The sequence below is a fragment of the Megalobrama amblycephala genome, linkage group LG16 (assembly GCF_018812025.1).
Source record: "Megalobrama amblycephala isolate DHTTF-2021 linkage group LG16, ASM1881202v1, whole genome shotgun sequence".
Lineage (NCBI taxonomy): Eukaryota > Metazoa > Chordata > Actinopteri > Cypriniformes > Xenocyprididae > Megalobrama > Megalobrama amblycephala.
In genome coordinates, this window is record NC_063059.1 from 24,700,515 (window position 1) to 24,719,816 (window position 19,302).

The 19,302-nt window shown below is 37.0% G+C and overlaps 2 protein-coding genes across 2 annotated transcripts in view; both read right to left on the minus strand.

Moving 5' to 3' along the window:
* The window catches only part of ccdc92ba (coiled-coil domain containing 92Ba), a 21,161-nt gene extending 17,035 nt beyond the window's left edge, over positions 1–4,126 (minus strand). Inside the window, exons 1-3 of the mRNA XM_048160107.1 lie at positions 4,093–4,126; positions 3,799–3,898; positions 1,114–1,224 (exon numbers count right to left, since the gene is read on the minus strand). Coding sequence (XP_048016064.1) covers positions 1,114–1,125 — 12 coding nt within the window. The 5' untranslated portion in view covers positions 1,126–1,224; positions 3,799–3,898; positions 4,093–4,126. The remainder of the gene's footprint in view (positions 1–1,113; positions 1,225–3,798; positions 3,899–4,092) is intronic.
* Positions 4,101–19,302, minus strand: part of tlcd2 (TLC domain containing 2) — a 24,805-nt gene continuing 9,603 nt past the window's right edge. Inside the window, 1 exon segment of the mRNA XM_048160109.1 lies at positions 4,101–6,864. Coding sequence (XP_048016066.1) covers positions 6,475–6,864 — 390 coding nt within the window. The 3' untranslated portion in view covers positions 4,101–6,474.

The window sequence follows — 19,302 nt, forward strand, 5'->3', positions numbered from 1 at the left end:
TTGAAGTCATGCGACCATGTTGTAGTTTGTTTATAGCCTATATTTAGCTTTTGACTTCTGCAAACTGTATTTATGCTTCAAAATTCATAAATGTCGTGTTCATTTGTGAAGATTATCATGATAAACAAAATGTATAAGAATCATAAGCTTTTGTTAGTCACAGACCTTACCTCTTGCAATAATCCAAAATCTTATTGGGTTTTTGCTTAAGGAACCAGGGTGATGCTAACTTTCCGAGCTGCCCTACAAAAATACATAATCCATGCACCACTCTATTGAAAAATTGGATTACAGAACATTTTGATATAATATTTTGTGTTGATATTCAGTCCAACATATTCAACCAAGAATATTGTGTCACATGCCCCGTAATAAGAGGTCTAGCATAGCCTACTCACTGGGCACCAAAAACAATTTGGTCCTGGGCCCCATGAATTTACATACACCAGGGTCAGAAATTAATGAAGATTTGGGGCAAAATGTTACACATCAAGTGTTAAAAAATGTTAATGCCACCAAAAGTTACGAAAATGCCCATGAAATTCAAAATGTGGTACAAAATTCTCTTGTTAATTCCTTTTTAATTCTTTAATTCTTAATTATTTTTGCAATATCTGATATTTATCCTATTTTTGTTATTTTACAGTATTTTACATCAAAGGTAATGGTTAGAAATTATGTCCTCAGAAATAAAAAAGGCAAAAACTGTTCCACCTGATCTGACCCTACTCATTGGTGTGACCTAATGTAGGTTGATTGATTCATAATATTTTTGACTTGAATAAAACCAGTTATTTTGTTGTTACCATGCACATTTTTTTAAAATAGAGCACATTTTAAGAGCACAGATAAGCACAAATTAACAAAATATGTTCACATCTTCGTGTGACACAATGTAAAATTAAACTTCTGAGCGTTATTATGCTAATAAACACCCAGCGAGGTTATTAGAAACATTTAATGTCGACTGCTCGCAGATACATTATGTAATACAACAACTACATCGCATTGTAAAACCCATTTAAATGTCAATAAGCAATATAATCACTCTTTCCCATATACATACAATAAAATCATTAGATAACAATGCGCATAATATTAAACAGCACCCACCGTATTTTCCATTAGCGCGGCTTGTATTACTATCCAACAGCTGAGGCGTTATAATGAAGAGAATGAACGTGCTCCTTCACTTCCACATCTCTGCCCTTCAACGAACCGACCCTTGAACATACAGGATGACGACATCTTTAAAGAAGATCAATGCACATCTCAAAGGGAGAAGGAAACACGGATCTGCCCCAGAACAACGGCAGAGCTTTCGCGAGAACGACGAAATTTCAATCCTTCATAATCTTAGCTAAAGTACAATTGCTTTATCCGACAATGTCACGATCGATTAAAGTGATCCCGACGTGCTCGTGTGTCCTGCGTCTACTGAACAGCATCATCATCATCATCATCATCGCGATGACAGACAGCAGGACAGCAGGAAGAGGCTCCTTCAGTACCAGGGCAATGATGCAACTGATTCAGGAAACATAACGATGCTCTGAGGAACTCTCCACTGCAGATCCGATCTCACGTGTGGCGTGCATCTACTGAATCGAATGGTTCTTTGCAGTAGCACATTAAGCTGGCACATTATGTATTGCAAATATCTAAACTAATGTCTAATTTCAGAGAAAAGTACAACTGAATTATACAACAGTTCGTTTCAGTCCTCGGCGTTTCAAGAGCACTAATACTTGATTAGCATAGCAGCTTGTATCACTCCCATTGCCTTTTTATTTTTTCAAAATAAAATCCATTTAATTTTTTTATTTAATGATGTTTTATTATTTGCACTGTTACAGAGTATTTTTGTTGTGAACACGGACTGGAGTTGTGCTACTATTCCCTACTACAGGTGATGTCTTATATTCCACTACATTAACAAGTAGTGAGCAAAACTGAGTGTACAAATTGATGTGCCTAGTCAAACTGACTAGGTGTCGAGTAAACATAGGCCTACACAATTTCATTAGACAATGATGACGAGACCCTATTAGTGCATTATGAAACCACTGGTCTCCACTGGTCCTGTTTACACTTGCGTTGGTAGATCGGATCACAAGTAGATGAGAGAGACACATACCCGTTTACACCTCCGTCTCTTTTGTCCACTTTAAACCAGTTATGTCCTGATTTCTTCGAGGGGAGGGTGTGGGGGGAGGGGAGTAATTTACATGAACACGCCCTGAGAAAACGGAAAAACACAGAGAGCTGCAGCTTTCGTTTCTGCACTGATAGCCGCGCAAGAAAACGACAAACGCGGTGAAAAATCAGGAATTGTGAGGGAAACATTGTACTTGTTATGTTTTTCGTCTTCAAACCAAACTTGGGTCTTCAGTGACAAAGTTTAAATCCCGTCTGGATAGCGCACTTCCCATAATGTTTACGTGTTAGGTCAGTACACCTTCAGCCACATGAGCATCTACACTACTAAAGGCCAGAACAAACCAAGCCGATGCCGACGAACTAGTGGCGACGAAAGCAGACTGCGGGGTTGGCTCACGTCGGCAGCGTCTGTGTCCAAAGTTGGCCTGACACACCAGCTGACGGCCAAGTAGCACGTCAGTTCTGCGCCTGCGTGAGATGAAATGCCTTTCCGAACCAGCAGGTGGCAGTAGCTGAACAGCCAATCAGAATGATCAGAATTTCATTCAATGATTCATTTCGAATCGGCCGAAAAAAAGCCGGCGAGGACCAACTTCAGCCGACGGTGCGGAACACACTGAGAAAACTTAGTCGGCCGACGAAGAAAAACTGCCCGACGGCCGACAGTAGTTCACCTTTCGGCATGTCTTCTATCTGTGTAACAGAGGCCAGCTAGTAAGAGCTGTGCAGATAAACCTCACTCCCCTGGCCTCAATAGGTGCACTAGCAACTGATGCTAGAGACTGCGGTCTTTAGCGTCTTTGTTGCCGCACCCTCCTCCCATGCCGGTGATAGCGGTTTGAGTCCAGCTCAGTAGGAGCTGACGGATTACATTGTTGCCGTGACCTGGATGGGAGTGAGGTTTAGGGGGTGAGTGTAACGGAGGCCAGCTAGTAAGAGCTGTGCAGATAAACCTCACTCCCCTTGTCTCAAGAGGTGCACTAGCAACTGACACTAGAGCAGGGCTGTCCTACATCGGTCCTGGAGAGCCACTGTCCTGCAGTGCTTAGTTCCAACTTGCCTCAACACATCTGCCTGGAAGTTTCTATGCCCAATAAGACCTTGATTAGCTGGTTCAGGTGTTTAATTGGGGTTGGAGCAAAACTTTGCAGGACAGTGGCCCTCCAGGAGCAGGACTGGACACCCCTGCACTGGAAGCTGCAGTCTTTAGCCTCCTTGTTAGTGCACCCACCACCCAAGCCAGAGACCCAGGTTCGATGCCAGCACAGAGCAGGGCGAGTTGGACCTGAGGGGTTACAGTGGTGCCGTGACCCGGATGGGAGTGAGGTTTAGGGGGTGAGTGTAACAGAGGCCAGCTAGTAAGAGCTGTGCAGATAAACCTCACTCCCCTTGTCTCATGAGGCACACAAGAGACTGCGGTCTTTATCGTTCTTGCTAGCGCGCCTGCCTCCCATGCCGGAGACGGCGGTTTAAGTTCCGGAGTAGCGGTTACATCTGCACGCCGATTACTTCGACCTGTCTCCTAAAATGTCTGACACACAAAATAGTACAGTGAGGAAGAATTCAGCTTTGTTTTCTATAATTTATTTCATTAATGAAAGAAGGTGGGAAACAAAAAAACAAAACTGGGGTGTTTACCCTTAGAGCGGGGAGGGTAAATTTCTGTCGCTCCACTCCATTCATGTACGATGTTTCAGACCTTCTTTTTAGTATGTGGGTTGCTTGGTAACCTGCAAGGCTTGACTATTTTACTTTTTTGGAAACTAGCATTATCAGAGACGAAATTTACGAATTGGCCACTAATTTTTGTCTGAAGCAACATTTCTGTGAGAAAAAAAAACTTAATTACAGGAAAATGATTTGGTTTAATGTAAATCATATAGGAGTATTAAATCCTATCTTATATACTATCCCCCCCCCCCAAAAAAAAACTTCAAATAAAGTGTTAATAGCATGTTTTATTTCACAATTAACAACATAATGGTCATATACAAATAATTTCATATTAATTACAAAAGAATTCATTCAAACAAAAATAAAATTATGCTATATATATATATATACACACACATTTTAGAAACAATTCAAAATTAAATTCATTAAGCTAACTCAGACAGCAAGGGTTAAAAAAAGAAAGAAAAGAAAAAAATCCTTTTGTTCTGCTTTCCTAGGATATGGGCATGAATATCTTTTTTTCCAGCTGGGATTTATTTTTTAAAAAACATTCTAAATTTTGGCTTTGGAAAACACTGCAACACAATGGTCAAAAAAAATCAGATCCACAACATAACAGTAGCTTATCTTTCACCAAACACAGTACAGAACTGCACCCTCAAGTGAAGGACAACCACACAGCTGAAATGATCTTAAAAAAAGTGAAGAAAAAAAAAAAATTACACTTAAATACACTGAGATACCAGTTACCTCACTAAGGGAGCACATATACAAGCACACAGTCTCAATATGAAGCTGCCAATAGTTAAAAAACTCAAAGATTTACTACTTCAGTGCAAACTTTTACATTTTCTATTTTTCACATGCTTTCAAATTCCTGCAATAGTTTCGACATGAGTAGCTTTTTAGTATCTCTCCTTCAATCAGTAAAATAAGGCAGGAGTATCTGAATGAAACATTGTTATGAATAAACTTTGGTACTTTAAAAAAAAAAAAGTTTTGTGGCACAAGTCGGTGATGCTACATGTGGTTATAGTGCGTAAACATTCCCACCAGACAGACAGGCCACTCTTGCCCAATCAAATTATATAATCAGACTTCAGTCTACAATCTCAATGGCACCGAGTATATGAAATAAGGCTAAACAAATAAATGCCTTTACTTTAGTACATTTGACCAGGACCGTTCTTTGTTCACCATCAACAAAATCACACCACCATTTTGCACTAGACAGTGTTCCACCATTCAATGTGTTTTCAGAAGAGAATTTTTTTTGCAGTTCGCACCCAACCACAATAATCAATGATATTAAGTACAAATAAATTACAAAATACAAAAACAAATTACAAAGCATTATTAAAAAAGGTTCTGCACATTTAAAGCAATATAAGTGCTGCTTTAACCATTCCTCTCTATAGATTAAGCATTAGCATAAGCTAACATGAGGTCTCTGTTGTGTGTATGTAGTGCCACCTACAGGCATGATTTGTGCAATGAGAGTCCTGTCAGATCTCAAACCTCACACATATTGCTGTGATTCACCAAGAATGAGCAGGAGTGTTTTTAATTCTGATAATGGTTGTGAGGACTCCAGCATGGAGATTTAGATCCTCCACTTAAAGGGTAAGATAATAATCGTGTACAGTGATCTTTATCCACAGGGTAAGTCTGAGGTCAAGTCGACCAAATTAACTCATACCCAACTTTGTGGAATACAGTACTGATCACTGAGCACTTCCTGTCCACGGTCACTTCATTTACTATTACTAGTCAGTACAGAGAATTTCAATAAAAATTCAGCTCTATGAAATTCCAAAAAATGTAAAGGGACAGTTCACCCAAAAATGAAATATCTGTCATCAAATCTATCATATGGCTTAAGAAGACTTTGAATATAGCACATTGGCTACTGTTACAGTACTTTTATGATTTTATTAACGATTTTGGATCTTGACAGCCACTGGTCACCATTCACTTTCATACAGAAAAAGAGCAGCGTGAACATTCAACTAAACATCTCTATTTGTGTTCCACAGAAGAAAGAGAATATTCATTTTTGGATGAATTGTCCCTATGTACAGAATTATGATGATACTGCTACAGTCTAATGAGGTAGCAGCTGTAGGTGTTAATGAGGCTAGAAAATACATCCTTAGTCTAATGTAGTTTTAATAAATAAACCAAACTTTTACGTTGGTTTTTTTTTACTATATTTTTATCCCCACTTGAGTAGTTCCTAATTGGGCAGAATATTTACTTATATTTAATAGTTAATGTATACATTGGGGTAGATCAGCATTTGATTAGATAATAGTAAGCAGATCCAGTTCCTTTGAACTTGAACATAATGTGTGTTTCATATACGCTCAAGTCATTGTCTAAACCATGCACGAGTATTTGAGCATACGGTTGCATGTGTAAATATGTCATCCGTTTCAAACATCTGTAAACCTGTGACAACAGCCATCATGGAAATATCTTAACACAGCTTGAGGTCTATATGAGATGGAGTCAAAACGACTAGAACTTTGTTGGAGTTGCGGGAATGAAGTCGGCAGGTTTAAAGGAAAGTTTTTTTCCCAAAAGTTTAGTGGTGATGAGAGTGGATTTGGTTCGAGCGGGAGAGCAGGAGTCTTCTTCCTACATTTCTTTCTCCTTCTCCTTGCTCACCTCCTTCTCACGGCTGGACTTCATGAAGTCACTTCTCATCAGGCGGCAAAACAGCACAATGTTCATGGCGGTCATGATGGCCAGACCCACGCTGCCGATGGTGTAGCTGGCCAGGGGGACGAGGTCACGATTCAGCACCAGCCAGCGTGTCATCCAGGCCAGAGTGTTGATGCGAAACACCACGTAGGTGCCCAGGTTTATCATGCTGTTGACACGGTAAAATGTACTTTTGGCCAGGTTGGCCATGCGGAGCACTTGCCTCAGGTGCAGAAAGATCGAATTGATCTCAACCAACAGTGCCACCACTGCAAAACCCACATACCGACAGGTCAGCACAGAGATCCCGAAACAGGTGATCACCTGCAGACAAAAGAGATTTTTTTATTAGGAATGCACTTAAATTTAGGCCAAGGAAATCCTTAAAGTCACCATGAAATCACAACAATCCAATCAATTCCTAATTGATAAAATCAAGTCGCGCCCTACATTTTTTCTTGTTTGAGAAGCCATTTCACTTGGATATTCATCGCAATAATGAAGAAAAGACTATCACAACGTCCGTTTCATGTTGACTTCAAGATGCATGTGCTATTTTCAGCTTTCAGCTAAAAGGCAAAACACTGAGAAAGTGTAAACAAAAACAGTTACTTTGACATTCAATAACAGAATCAAATGATCCAGGTCTAATTGGCTGTAATGATGGATGATACATTGACAGAAAAGATGTTGTGTTCGCCTGTGGGGACATTCAAATCAACGTCTCAAGCAAAACATGAAGGCCGAGAAGCTTTTTCTTTTGCATTACCTGATGCAAAAGAAAAAGCCTTTTATTCTTTGTTGTTTATTCTTAAGCACTATTTTGTAGGGTACAAATGTGCTAATATTAGCTTAAAGCCAGTTTGGACCAGATTTATTTTGAGATCATTGTTAGTATTCTGTTTTCTTATTGAACTGTTGTAAAAAAAAAGACTACATTTGCAATAATGCTGATAGGCTAGTAAACAAAGCCCACACTCCTATTAATTTCCGATTACTATACGGTCATTTAAAGATTACTCAGTTCAATTCAATTTGATGGAAAGTGAGAAAGAAATGGAAACCCCAGAGTGGAACTGGAGCAGCAGAGTCATTACAGAATGCATTTAGCATGGATTGAAATCCACTTCGCTCATATATTGTACTCTGCCTGCTACAGCGGTACCCCAGCCCATAAGGGCAAAGGGGCATTGGCTCGGGCCCCAAAGCCACCACCCTGAGCACGTCCCGGGTGTGTGTCAACCATTTATGAGAAATAAATTAGCTTGGTTCAAATTCCTAAAAATTTGGGTCGTGGCCCAATGACCATGGGAAAATGTGGGTCCCATGACCAAACCAGTTGAGAACCACTGACCTATACAGCTGTACAATATTTAAAAAAAAAAAAAAATACAAAATATAATATAATATAATTTCAAATAAGCATTTTTTTTTTTTTTTTTTTTTGCCCACTCTCCCAGAATTTTTTGTTTAATTTCTGTGGCTGCCCATGAATTTCAAGGTCAGCACATTTATTGCAAAACCATTATGCACCCAACTTATTACAATCATTACCTTCAGAAAGAATCTTTCATCATAATATTATTTTAAGCATTTTAAGGTTTTTGTTTGACTCGTTCATTCACCTAAAGAAAGTTTAAATAGGCCAGTTAAGCCATACACAGACTAATGTGCTTAATTTCAGAAGCAGCTCTTTCATCTTCTCAACACTAATCTGCTGTGAGGCGACAAGAAACAAATGAAAGTGTGTTCTGAATCATCTGATAACAGCAGGGAGAGGCTGAGCTGAGGACAAGAACACAAAGGCTCTGTTGATCAGTCCTAAATCCAACATGACAACAGCCAAAGTGTTCAATCACCATGAGTGACACAAACAAATCCTAGTGGTGATTTTTGTCAATATTACTACAAATAGAGTATCATTCCCCATTAAGTGTCTCTATAAGCATTTATATTCATTCTTAAATAAAGAATACCAAGTCTTGAACCAAACCAACCAGCTCTAAGAATAATCAGAGCAAAAAACCTTGATTTAAAGAACAGAAGTTGGTGAAATTTGTGACTGACTGTGTATGTGATATTGTTTTTAATTTGATGAAATAATGTAAATGATAAAAAAATGAAAATTACCCCAAACCTTACTCACCCTCAAGCCATCCTAGGTGTATACGACTTTCTGATGAACACAATCGGAGGAATATTAATAAATATCCTGAGGCATCCGAGCTTTATAATGGCAATGAGCGATATCAGGAAATATGAGCTGAAGAAAGTGTCTCCATCCACATCCATCATAAACATACTTGACACGGCTCCGGGGGGTTAATAAAGGCCGTCTGATGCGAAGCGATGCGTTAATGTCTTGCCAGACCACCTTCTGTATTCAACTTATGAAGAAAGTGTAAAACTCTTGCAGCTCAAAAAGCTTACACTAAAAGCTTAACTGACGCAACGCCAGTTTACACTTAAGTTTGTAAGTTGAATACAAAAGGTGGTCTAGCGGAAGCTGGATATTTTACTTCATAACTTGTTAAATATGGTTTTTTTTTTTTTTTTTTTTTTTTTTACACAAACGCATCGCTTCAGAAGGCCTTTATTAACCCCCCGGAGCTGTGTGGAGTACACGTTTATGATGGATAGATGTGGATGGAGACACTTTCTTCAGCTCACACTCGTTGGTATCGCTCACTGCCATTATAAAGCTTGGATACGTCAGGATATTTATTAATATAACTCTGTGTTCATCAGAAAGAATAAAGTCACATACACCTAGGATGGCTTGAGAGGGAGTAAAGCTTGGGGTAATTTTCATATGAAAGTGAACTAATCCTTTAAGTTGTAAATAAAAAAATATTGTTTTTATATAAATATAGATAAAGGATCAGAAAGTAAATTGTTTTGGAAAATTTGTTGTTGGATCAAGTTTTAAAAAATGTTTTAAATTTCCTTTTGGATAAAAAGGATTGAAAAGGACGTACTTTTTATGATCTTCCACTAGGTGGCAGTCTATACCTATCATTACAAAACATTAAGTGCATGGATTAATCTGAACTATTATGTGGTCAAAAGCTCCTACTTACACTTAATAATGCACAACTTATATTGAGCATTTAGATTTCAATCCATTGCAATTTATATAATTATATTGACGTTTATAAAACCTGTACAAATCTGCTATCATAACTGGTATGATGAGTCTTACGTAGAGCACAAAGCTGTGGTTACATGATGTCCAATACTAAGTTACATGACTGAGCCCTGTGATGTAACTCCTTTTGTAAGAGGTAATAAATTTCTTGGGATGAGCCTGTAATGCAACCCTGTTCACATGACACCCGCCTGGTCCTTGTGGTCAGGAATGTCACAGCAGTAAGGCTAGTGATGTTATTCACATTAACACTGCTGCTTTGACACATGCCTCTCTCAAAAGCTCATGGTGTTTGTTTGAAGCAGGCAAGTAATGTATAATGGCTTCTAATAGCTTGAAATCCAAATATAAACCTCTTTATAGCAATAATGTGTCACGTATGCTGCATTCATAAGGCTAAACATGACAAACGCTGACTGAATGACTAGCTATGTGGACTGTAAACACATCTGAGTTTGCTTTACAGTATCTAACAAAAGAGGTCTACAGTCAGACCACAGGTTACAGTAAACGGTGAGGGTTGAAAAATATGTTTGACATCCAAAAAACATCCAAAAATATTAGCAATCTGCTGGTTTAGCAAGACCACTAGCTCTGTAAATATGGTTTCTATCTGTAAATGCTTCTCTGACTGCAGTGAAGGGCGTGTTTTAACAAAGATGCATGATTACTGAATAAGATTTGTGTGACCTCAGTCTTATGACTGGGAGGATGTTGAACTTTTGGTTAACACTTTGTATTTTTCTTGGTGAGGTTAACCGGTTACATACGCTTACACAACGCTTGAGCTGTATAACACTCTGAACATCACAAAGCAAGCTGTTATCTTCAGGAGAATCTTTCTCTCCTAAAGGTGACATGAACATCAGTCCAGAATATGGAAGTAGTAAAGTACTTGTGGATGAGATGTGGATGAACATATTTCATATTATTAGTAATGAAAGTGAAGTGTGAAGTGTGAGACTTGCCTTCAACACAAAACGAGGTTAAGAGGTGTGTCGCAAGTCAAAGACTTCAAAAACAAACACTCACTATTGTACAATTTGTAATATTTGAATGGTGACAATAGTAAAGAGATAAAACACTATAGTGTCCTTCTCAGCCTTGAAAAAACAATCATTGACAGGAAAAGAGCAAAGTCTTTATGTCAGATACATCACATAACATGTTGCTTTATGTTAATAGCTGTGTATCTGTAACTCCTGCTAGAACATTGCAACAGCAAGGTCATGGGTTCAATTCTCAGGGAACACGCATATGCTGATTTAATGTATAGTTTTACTATGTATAGTATACTTTTATTCACAGAGGATGCATTAAATTAATAAGAAATGACAGTAAAAAAAATTATAATGTTACCCCCCAAAAAATATTATTTAAAATAAACGTTCTTTTGAACTTTCTAATCATCAATTGTAAAAAAAAAAAAAAAAAAAAAAAAAAAAAAAGTATGTATCATGGTTTCCAAAAAATAAGTGGCACAACTGTTTTAACACTGATAATAATAAATGTTTCTTGAGCAGCAAATCAGCATATTAGAGTGATTTCTAAAGGATCATGTGACACTCAAGACTGGAGTAATGATGCTGAAAATTCAGCTTTGCATCACAGAAATAAATTACATTTTAAAATATATTCAAATAAAAACAGTTCTTTTCAGTTGTAATAATATTTTACAGTATTACTATATTTTTGATCAAATAAATGCAGCCTTGGTGACCATAATTGCAGAGCCTCACATGACATGGCGACAAAAAAAATATATAACTAGTGGCCCAAATTAAGAATTCATTCTCTTGAGTTAAGAATTCATTCTCTCATTTTAGTAAATCGTGACATGAACTGTCCCATAAATGTAGTCTTATGCTCAAATGGCATTGAAAAAAAGCATATTTTTCAGGCTAGATGACCCAATGCGCATGTGTAGTCCTAAGCGAAACTCTCAGGTTTCTATGGGAACCAGAGCTTCAAACGGCAGCTGTAGCAACGTAATGACTTTATCAATCAGCGATTGGCTCTTTTACTTAGAAGGTGGGACGTATTCCGCCATATTGTGCATTACTTAGAAGGTGGGACGTATTCCGCCATATTTTAGAAGGTGGGAGATATTCCACCATATTGTGCGTTACTTAGAAGGTGGGACGTATTCCGCCATATTGTGCGTTACTTAGAAGGTGGGACATATTCCACCATATTGTGCATTACTTAGAAGGTGGGGCGTATTTCGCCATATTGTGCATTACTTAGAAGGTGGGACGTATTCCACCATATTGTGCGTTACTTAGAAGGTGGGACATATTCCGCCATATTGTGCGTTACTTAGAATGTGGGACATATTCCGCCATATTGTGCGTTACTTAGAAGGTGGGACATATTCCGCCATATTGTGCCTTACTTAGAAGGTGGGACATATTCCACCATATTGTGCGTTACTTAGAAGGTGGGACATATTCCACCATATTGTGCGTTACTTAGAAGGTGGGACATATTCCGACATATTGTGCGTTACTTAGAAGGTGGGAGATATTCCACCATATTGTGCGTTACTTAGAAGGTGGGAGATATTCCACCATATTGTGCGTTACTTAGAAGGTGGGACGTATTCCGCCATATTGTGCGTTACTTAGAAGGTGGGACGTATTCCGCCATATTGTGCGTTACTTAGAAGGTGGGACGTATTCCGCCATATTGTGCGTTACTTAGAAGGTGGGACGTATTCCGCCATATTGTGCGTTACTTAGAAGGTGGGACGTATTCCGCCATATTGTGCGTTACTTAGAAGGTGGGACATATTCCGCCATATTGTGCGTTACTTAGAAGGTGGGACATATTCCGCCATATTGTGCGTTACTTAGAAGGTGGGACATATTCCACCATATTGTGCGTTACTTAGAAGGTGGGACGTATTCCACCATATTGTGCGTTACTTAGAAGGTGGGACGTATTCCGCCATATTGTGCGTTACTTAGAAGGTGGGACGTATTCCGCCATATTGTGCGTTACTTAGAAGGTGGGACGTATTCCGCCATATTGTGCGTTACTTAGAAGGTGGGACGTATTCCGCCATATTGTGCGTTACTTAGAAGGTGGGACATATTCCGCCATATTGTGCGTTACTTAGAAGGTGGGACATATTCCGCCATATTGTGCGTTACTTAGAAGGTGGGACATATTCCGCCATATTGTGCGTTACTTAGAAGGTGGGACATATTCCGACATATTGTGCGTTACTTAGAAGATGGGAGATATTCCACCATATTGTGCGTTACTTAGAAGGTGGGACATATTCTGCCATATTGCGTGTTGCAGTTTCTCCCATTTATAACTAATAGGAGTGAACCATCATTCTATATCTATAGTCTTTGATAAGGCTTAAATGGCAATATGTAATATTGAGAACTACTGGTTGAAATAGGTACTGCAATCCAAATTCAAAATATTGTATAGTGTTGTTTCTCCCACCCCTCTTCTTCTCAGACACTCATGCTGCCAGACTGAGGAAAAATATACAAACATATTATGGTATTTTTGTGCTTTAGTACTGTGATGAGAAAAATAACGCACTGAAAAACTAACAAAACTAATAAACACTGAATTCTAAATTCAGACCCAGTTTAGTGTTGTTTAAAAAGTTGAGACAAGGTGAATACCTGGGACATTTCACACTAGCAGGGAAGTGGCTACTTTCAATCATTTTTATTTTAAAGAAACTTATGGACACTAGAGTATGATTTTCTTTTATAATAAAATTTCCTTTACAAATATGTATTGTGAAAAGTGCTATACAAATAAATATGAAAAAAGCACAATAATCTACTCCAACATAATGCTGTAGACACCAACAGACAATCAGAGTCAATCTGCATTAGCAAGATTATTCCCATAATCCATCTGCAATCATGCTGAAATAATCTTATTCATTCATACACACACACACACACACACACACACAGAGAGAGAGAGAGCGCCCTAAAGTTGCTAAGCCAAAGCATGGGAGCAATAAAAAAACAAAAACAAAAAAAACACATGCTAATCAGACCTGAATATTTTTGTTGTTTAAAACCAAAACAGTGACCTTATTTTTATTATTTTACAATTATGCATAAAAAGTATTAACACTGATGCAATAATAACATTAGATTAGCACATCCCGGTTAGCTTTCTCCCCTGCTGTTTCTTTGTCTGTAAAAATACAGTAAACCTACAGGTCTGTGTATGTTTTGGATTCATGAACCTCTCCCTCCGGGGTCAATTATCACTAGTACGGTCTCTAATTTCTCCATTACACAAAAAAACATGGCAGACACAAACAGTCCTCCTGGGTAACTCGATGGGGGGTGGTAGAAGTTCCAGTCTGAAACCAGTTAACCTGGTTACAGGTGAAACTCGTGTAGAATGCTTTGCCAGCAGACCCATTTGAGCAGCATGTGTGGAATACTGAAGCTCAGTGAGAAATAGAGCACAGATGCCAATGGCTTTAGGACCACATGAGGTGATGAGAGAAGAGTGGACAGGTGGACTAACAGCGAGAACACATGCTTAGTTGAAGATAAACACAAATGCACATAAATTAAGCATTTAAGGGATAGTATAAACTGTAAAAAAAAAAAATTGTAACAAATTTTTAATGTAATTTAATTAAAAAAAAAACGCTGTTTACTTCCAATTATTGAAAATACATTTTAATTTTTAGTGATGGGTGATTTCAAAACACTGCTTCATGAAGCTTTGAAGCTTTATGAATCTTGTTTCGAATCAGTGGTTCAGAGCGTGCATCAAACTGCCAAAATATCAAAAATATTTTAATTTGTGTTCCGAAGATGAACAAATGATTTTATGGGTGTGGAACGACATGAGGGTGAGTAATTAATGACAATTTTCATTTTTGGGTGAACTAACCCTTTAAGATAAATAATGAATAATATCCTACACTTCAATCTGTTCTTCATACAAAGCGATCAAACGAATGGTGAGTAAACAGCAGAATCTTTATTTTTGGGTGCTATTCCGTTAAGTATTTTTATATAAACAGATGCAGTTCTGTGGGTCTGTAAGGCACAACCTCCAGATTCCAAATCACAGTAAAAGAACAGACACGTTAAAAAAAAGCAGATCCTCCCATTTGAAGAGTGAGGAGGGGCCAGATGATGTGAGAGAATGTGAAACTGGGCTGGGAGATGAAGCTGAAGGTGGAGTGTGTATGTGGAAATACAACAGTATGAAATTAGTTGAGAAGCTGAAGTGTTGAGAAACTCAAAGGGTGTGGTAAAGTGTGAATGGGAAAAAGAAAAATGATACAAACATGTATGAATATGCCAGTTTGTGTTTATGAGTCACACGTTCCAGTGAATTAGGGGCGTCAATTGGGTATGGCGACTGCCATACCTTGGCTGCCTGGTCAACTCAAGTCAATGCAATTTATATAGTTTTATTCAGTGCATGCAGGATTAACAGAGTTAATCTATAATCCTCCTATTACTATGTGTAACATATAATTTGTATTGTTATATAAAACAGAAAAGTAAGTAAATTAAAGTGATCTGGTTGTTATATTCATGTCATGTAAGATCAACGGCGCTGCCAAGGTGTCTATTCCCAACGTAATTTTGAGGTGTTAAGTATTATAGCCAATCACAGGGAGTTCTGTTGAAGATAATGACCAATCATATGTGTTTAAGTTACCGGTTGTCCTAAGTAGCGGCGACGGCGACACACAACGATGCTATTTTAGTTTCTATTTTTTTGCAAAGTCGCGGCTGGAGCAACAACACAAAGTATGGCAATGATAATCTCAGGTAATGTTTATGTGTTTATTTAATGTTAAAAGTGTGTAACGTGACTTTTGAAAATCATTCAGTGCTCCCAGCTTTGTAAGTAACAATGGATAATTCACCTCAGATCTTGAAATTAAACAAATGGAAGCAAGAACGTTCAAAGTTTGTATTTTAGGACAAAGATTGTTTCAGTATCTCAGTGTGTATTTTTAACAATGTTTACATTTTGTAATATTTGTGAATTTGATTATGTAGTAATCCATTTCCTTGCGAAGATTAATCTCAAATGCCTCGAAAGCCCGTCCACACTGTGTTCTGATTGGCTGTGGTTTTTGATTGATTGACTTTTAGTTTTACAAATGAGGACAATATTTGTAGAATGAACAAAAAAGTTTTTGTTATCATATTAAAAATAACACTTAAATTGGATAATATTCAGACTTTTGAGCTTTGAAGTGCTGGAAAAAGTTGTTCACACTTTGTGTGAAGAAAGTGGGACTGTCACGTTGAGGGAGTAAGATTGGATGGCGTCATCAGGGTCTGCCATACCCTGGCTTTTGGTGAAATGATGCCACTGCAGTGAATCAATGATGATTTTTAAGTTTGGTGACATGAGGGTTCGAAGGGGCTGGGGAGAAGAGAGGGTTTCTGAAACATCTAAGACACGTATAGTGGTGAGAGATGAAAACACATGAAATCTGTGACTATCATTGTAAATGGTGGAGATGTTTACCCAATAATGCTCAGGACAAAGGCCACACCCTGGAATAAAACACGAATCACAAACCTCACCCTGACAAGAGGACAGGTTAAACATGATATGACCCAGAGGAAAGCAAGGCCAGGTCAGTAAAACCCCCATAAAACCCTGGTCAAAGAATGACAGTGATAAATGTACATAGACACACTATCAGTCAAAAGTTTTGGGTTTGGTACAAATGTTTAGTAATAAAATCTCTTCTGCTCACCAAGGCTGCATTTATTTTTTTAAAAATACGGTAAAATAAGTAATATTGTGAAATATTATTACAATGCAAAATAACTTTTCTATTTGAATATATTTTAGAATGTAATTTATTCCTGTGATGATAAAGCTGTATTTTCAGCATCATTACTCCAGTCTTCAGTGTCACATGATGTTTCAGAAATCAATTTACTGCTCAAGAAACATTTCTTATTGTTATCAATGTTGAAAACAGTTTTGCTGATTAATATTCTTTTTTTTTTTTTAAACATGATATATTTTTTTCAGGATTCTTTGATGAATAAAGTTCAAAAGAACAGCATCTTTTGTAGCATTATAAATGTCTTTACTGACACTTTTAATCAATTTAATGCATTCTTGCTAAATAAATTTATAAAAAAAAAAAATCTGAATGTTGAACCCTATACTTCTGAATTGTAGTTAATGCATCCTTTTACAACATGCCATTTTACATGTATTTGTTCACAACATTTTGGTTGTCAGATACAAAAAAATGCTGTAGGCCCTACATACCTAATATTTTCCATTTAGTTGGAGTATGTTTGTATACTAAACACAACAAAAACAGCACCATCATCTTTTGCCATCAGAATAGGGCTAAAAGTACTGATATGATAAATCTGATAAACTTAACACAAAAGATCAAGCTATATTTAAGCACAATAGCATTTCAACCCCTCCATTTTATGAACAAAATCAGCATTCATAATTTGGGAATCGTGCATTCACACATGCACAACACAGTTGCCGTGGCAACCAGACACTTACTATGGCGGTGCTCCAGATCCACTTAGAAGTACTCAGACTCAAGGCATTGAAACGCTCTGAATCAAACAGGACCATTTGTCTTCAGGCCTTATTCTCAGAACGGTACACGCTGAACCTGCCACTCCAACAATTGTGTTCCTCGGCTTGCAGCATTCCTGCGTTTTGCTATCGTCACTCAACTGAGTGTCAAATTCACCTACATTTTCAGCCTGACTTTAATCTATTGGAAAGACAAACATCGGAGAAAGCTACTTCATACTACAAGGAAATTCCATTTAAAAATAAACAAAACAGGAAGTTTTCAGAATATAAATGTCATCTATTTTTTTGGTTGCTAGGAAGACTGAGATGTTATTTACAAGCGGATTGTTTTGGCTCAGACAGCATGTTGTTCTGGAAGGTTTGCTGTAGTAAGTACAAACAGAGGTCACTCGTGATATGGGAAGGGTCTATATCAGAGAAAGACAGAGGTTTCTAGTTCTACAGGTTATAGAGGGAATACCAAGGACTTCTATAATGGTGCTGGAGCATGAGCATATGTGGACCAGATGTCTCTGCTTCTGTCTGGAAAATGCTGAATGCATGCTGGAAGAGGAGGAGGGATCCAGCCACAAATACTTTACACTCTGGAGCCAAAAGTGGTTCCCTCACTCATACACATTCTTTCAGTCTCATTCCTCCGCTGCCTCTTATTCTTTACATTTCCCTTCCAACAGACCAAACCCTGCTGTTAACCTTTGACCTACTCTCAATGTATACACTCTCTTATCATTTGCTCTACAACCAATAATGCAAGAACAACTGCATAAGCCAAACTGTGCAGTGGATATAGTCAGTGGGCAACTAGTATATATATACACACATATATATATATATATACACACAGTACAGTCCAAAAGTTTGGAACCACTAAGATTTTTAATGTTTTTAAAAGAAGTTTCGTTTGCTCACCAAGGCTACATTTATTTAATTAAAAATACAGTAAAAAAACAGTAATATTGTGAAATATTATTACAATTTAAAATAACTGTGTACTATTTAAATATATTTGACAAAGTAATTCATTCCTGTGATGCAAAGCTGAATTTTCAGCATCGTTACTCCAGTCTTCAGTGTCACATGATCCTTCAGAAATCATTCTAATATGCTGATCTTGCTGCTCAATAAACATTTATGATTATTTTCAATGTTGAAAACAGTTGTGTACTTTTTTTTTTTTTTCAGGATTCCTTGATGTATAGAAAGTTCAAAAGAACAGCATTTATCTGAAATACAAAGCTTCTGTAGCATTATACACTACCGTTCAAAAGTTTGGGGTCAGTAAGAATTTTTATTTTTATTTTTTTGAAAAGAAATTAAAGAAATGAATACTTTTATTCAGCAAGGATGCATTAAATCAATCAAAAGTGGCAGTAAAGACATTTACAATGTTACAAAAGATTAGATTTCAGATAAACACTGTTCTTTTGAACTTTCTATTCATCAAATAATCCTGAAAAAAAATATTGTACACAAATATTTTGTACAATTGTACACATTAAATGTTTCTTGAGCAGCAGATCAGCATATTAGAATGATTTCTGAAGGATCATGTGACACTGAAGACTGGAGTAATGATGCTGAAAATTCAGCTTTGCCATCACAGGAATAAATTACTTTGTGAAATATATTCAAATAGTACACAGTTATTTTAAATTGTAATAATATTTCACAATATTAATGTTTTTTACTATATTTTTAATTAAATAAATGTAGCCTTGGTGAGCAGACGAAACTTCTTTGGTTCCAAACTTTTGGACTGTACTGTATATGTATATGTATATATATATATATATATATATATATATATATATATATATATATATATATATATATATATATATATATATATATATATATATATATATATATATATATAATGATGATGGTTTACAGAGGACTCATATTAAATCAAAATACTGTTACATAGTGTTGGGTAAAGTTGCTTTAAAAAAAATGCTTTAAAATATTACTTTTTTTAAAAATTAACTAATTGTGTTACTTAGTTACTTTTTTAAAAAAGTAATGCACTATGTTACTTTTGCATT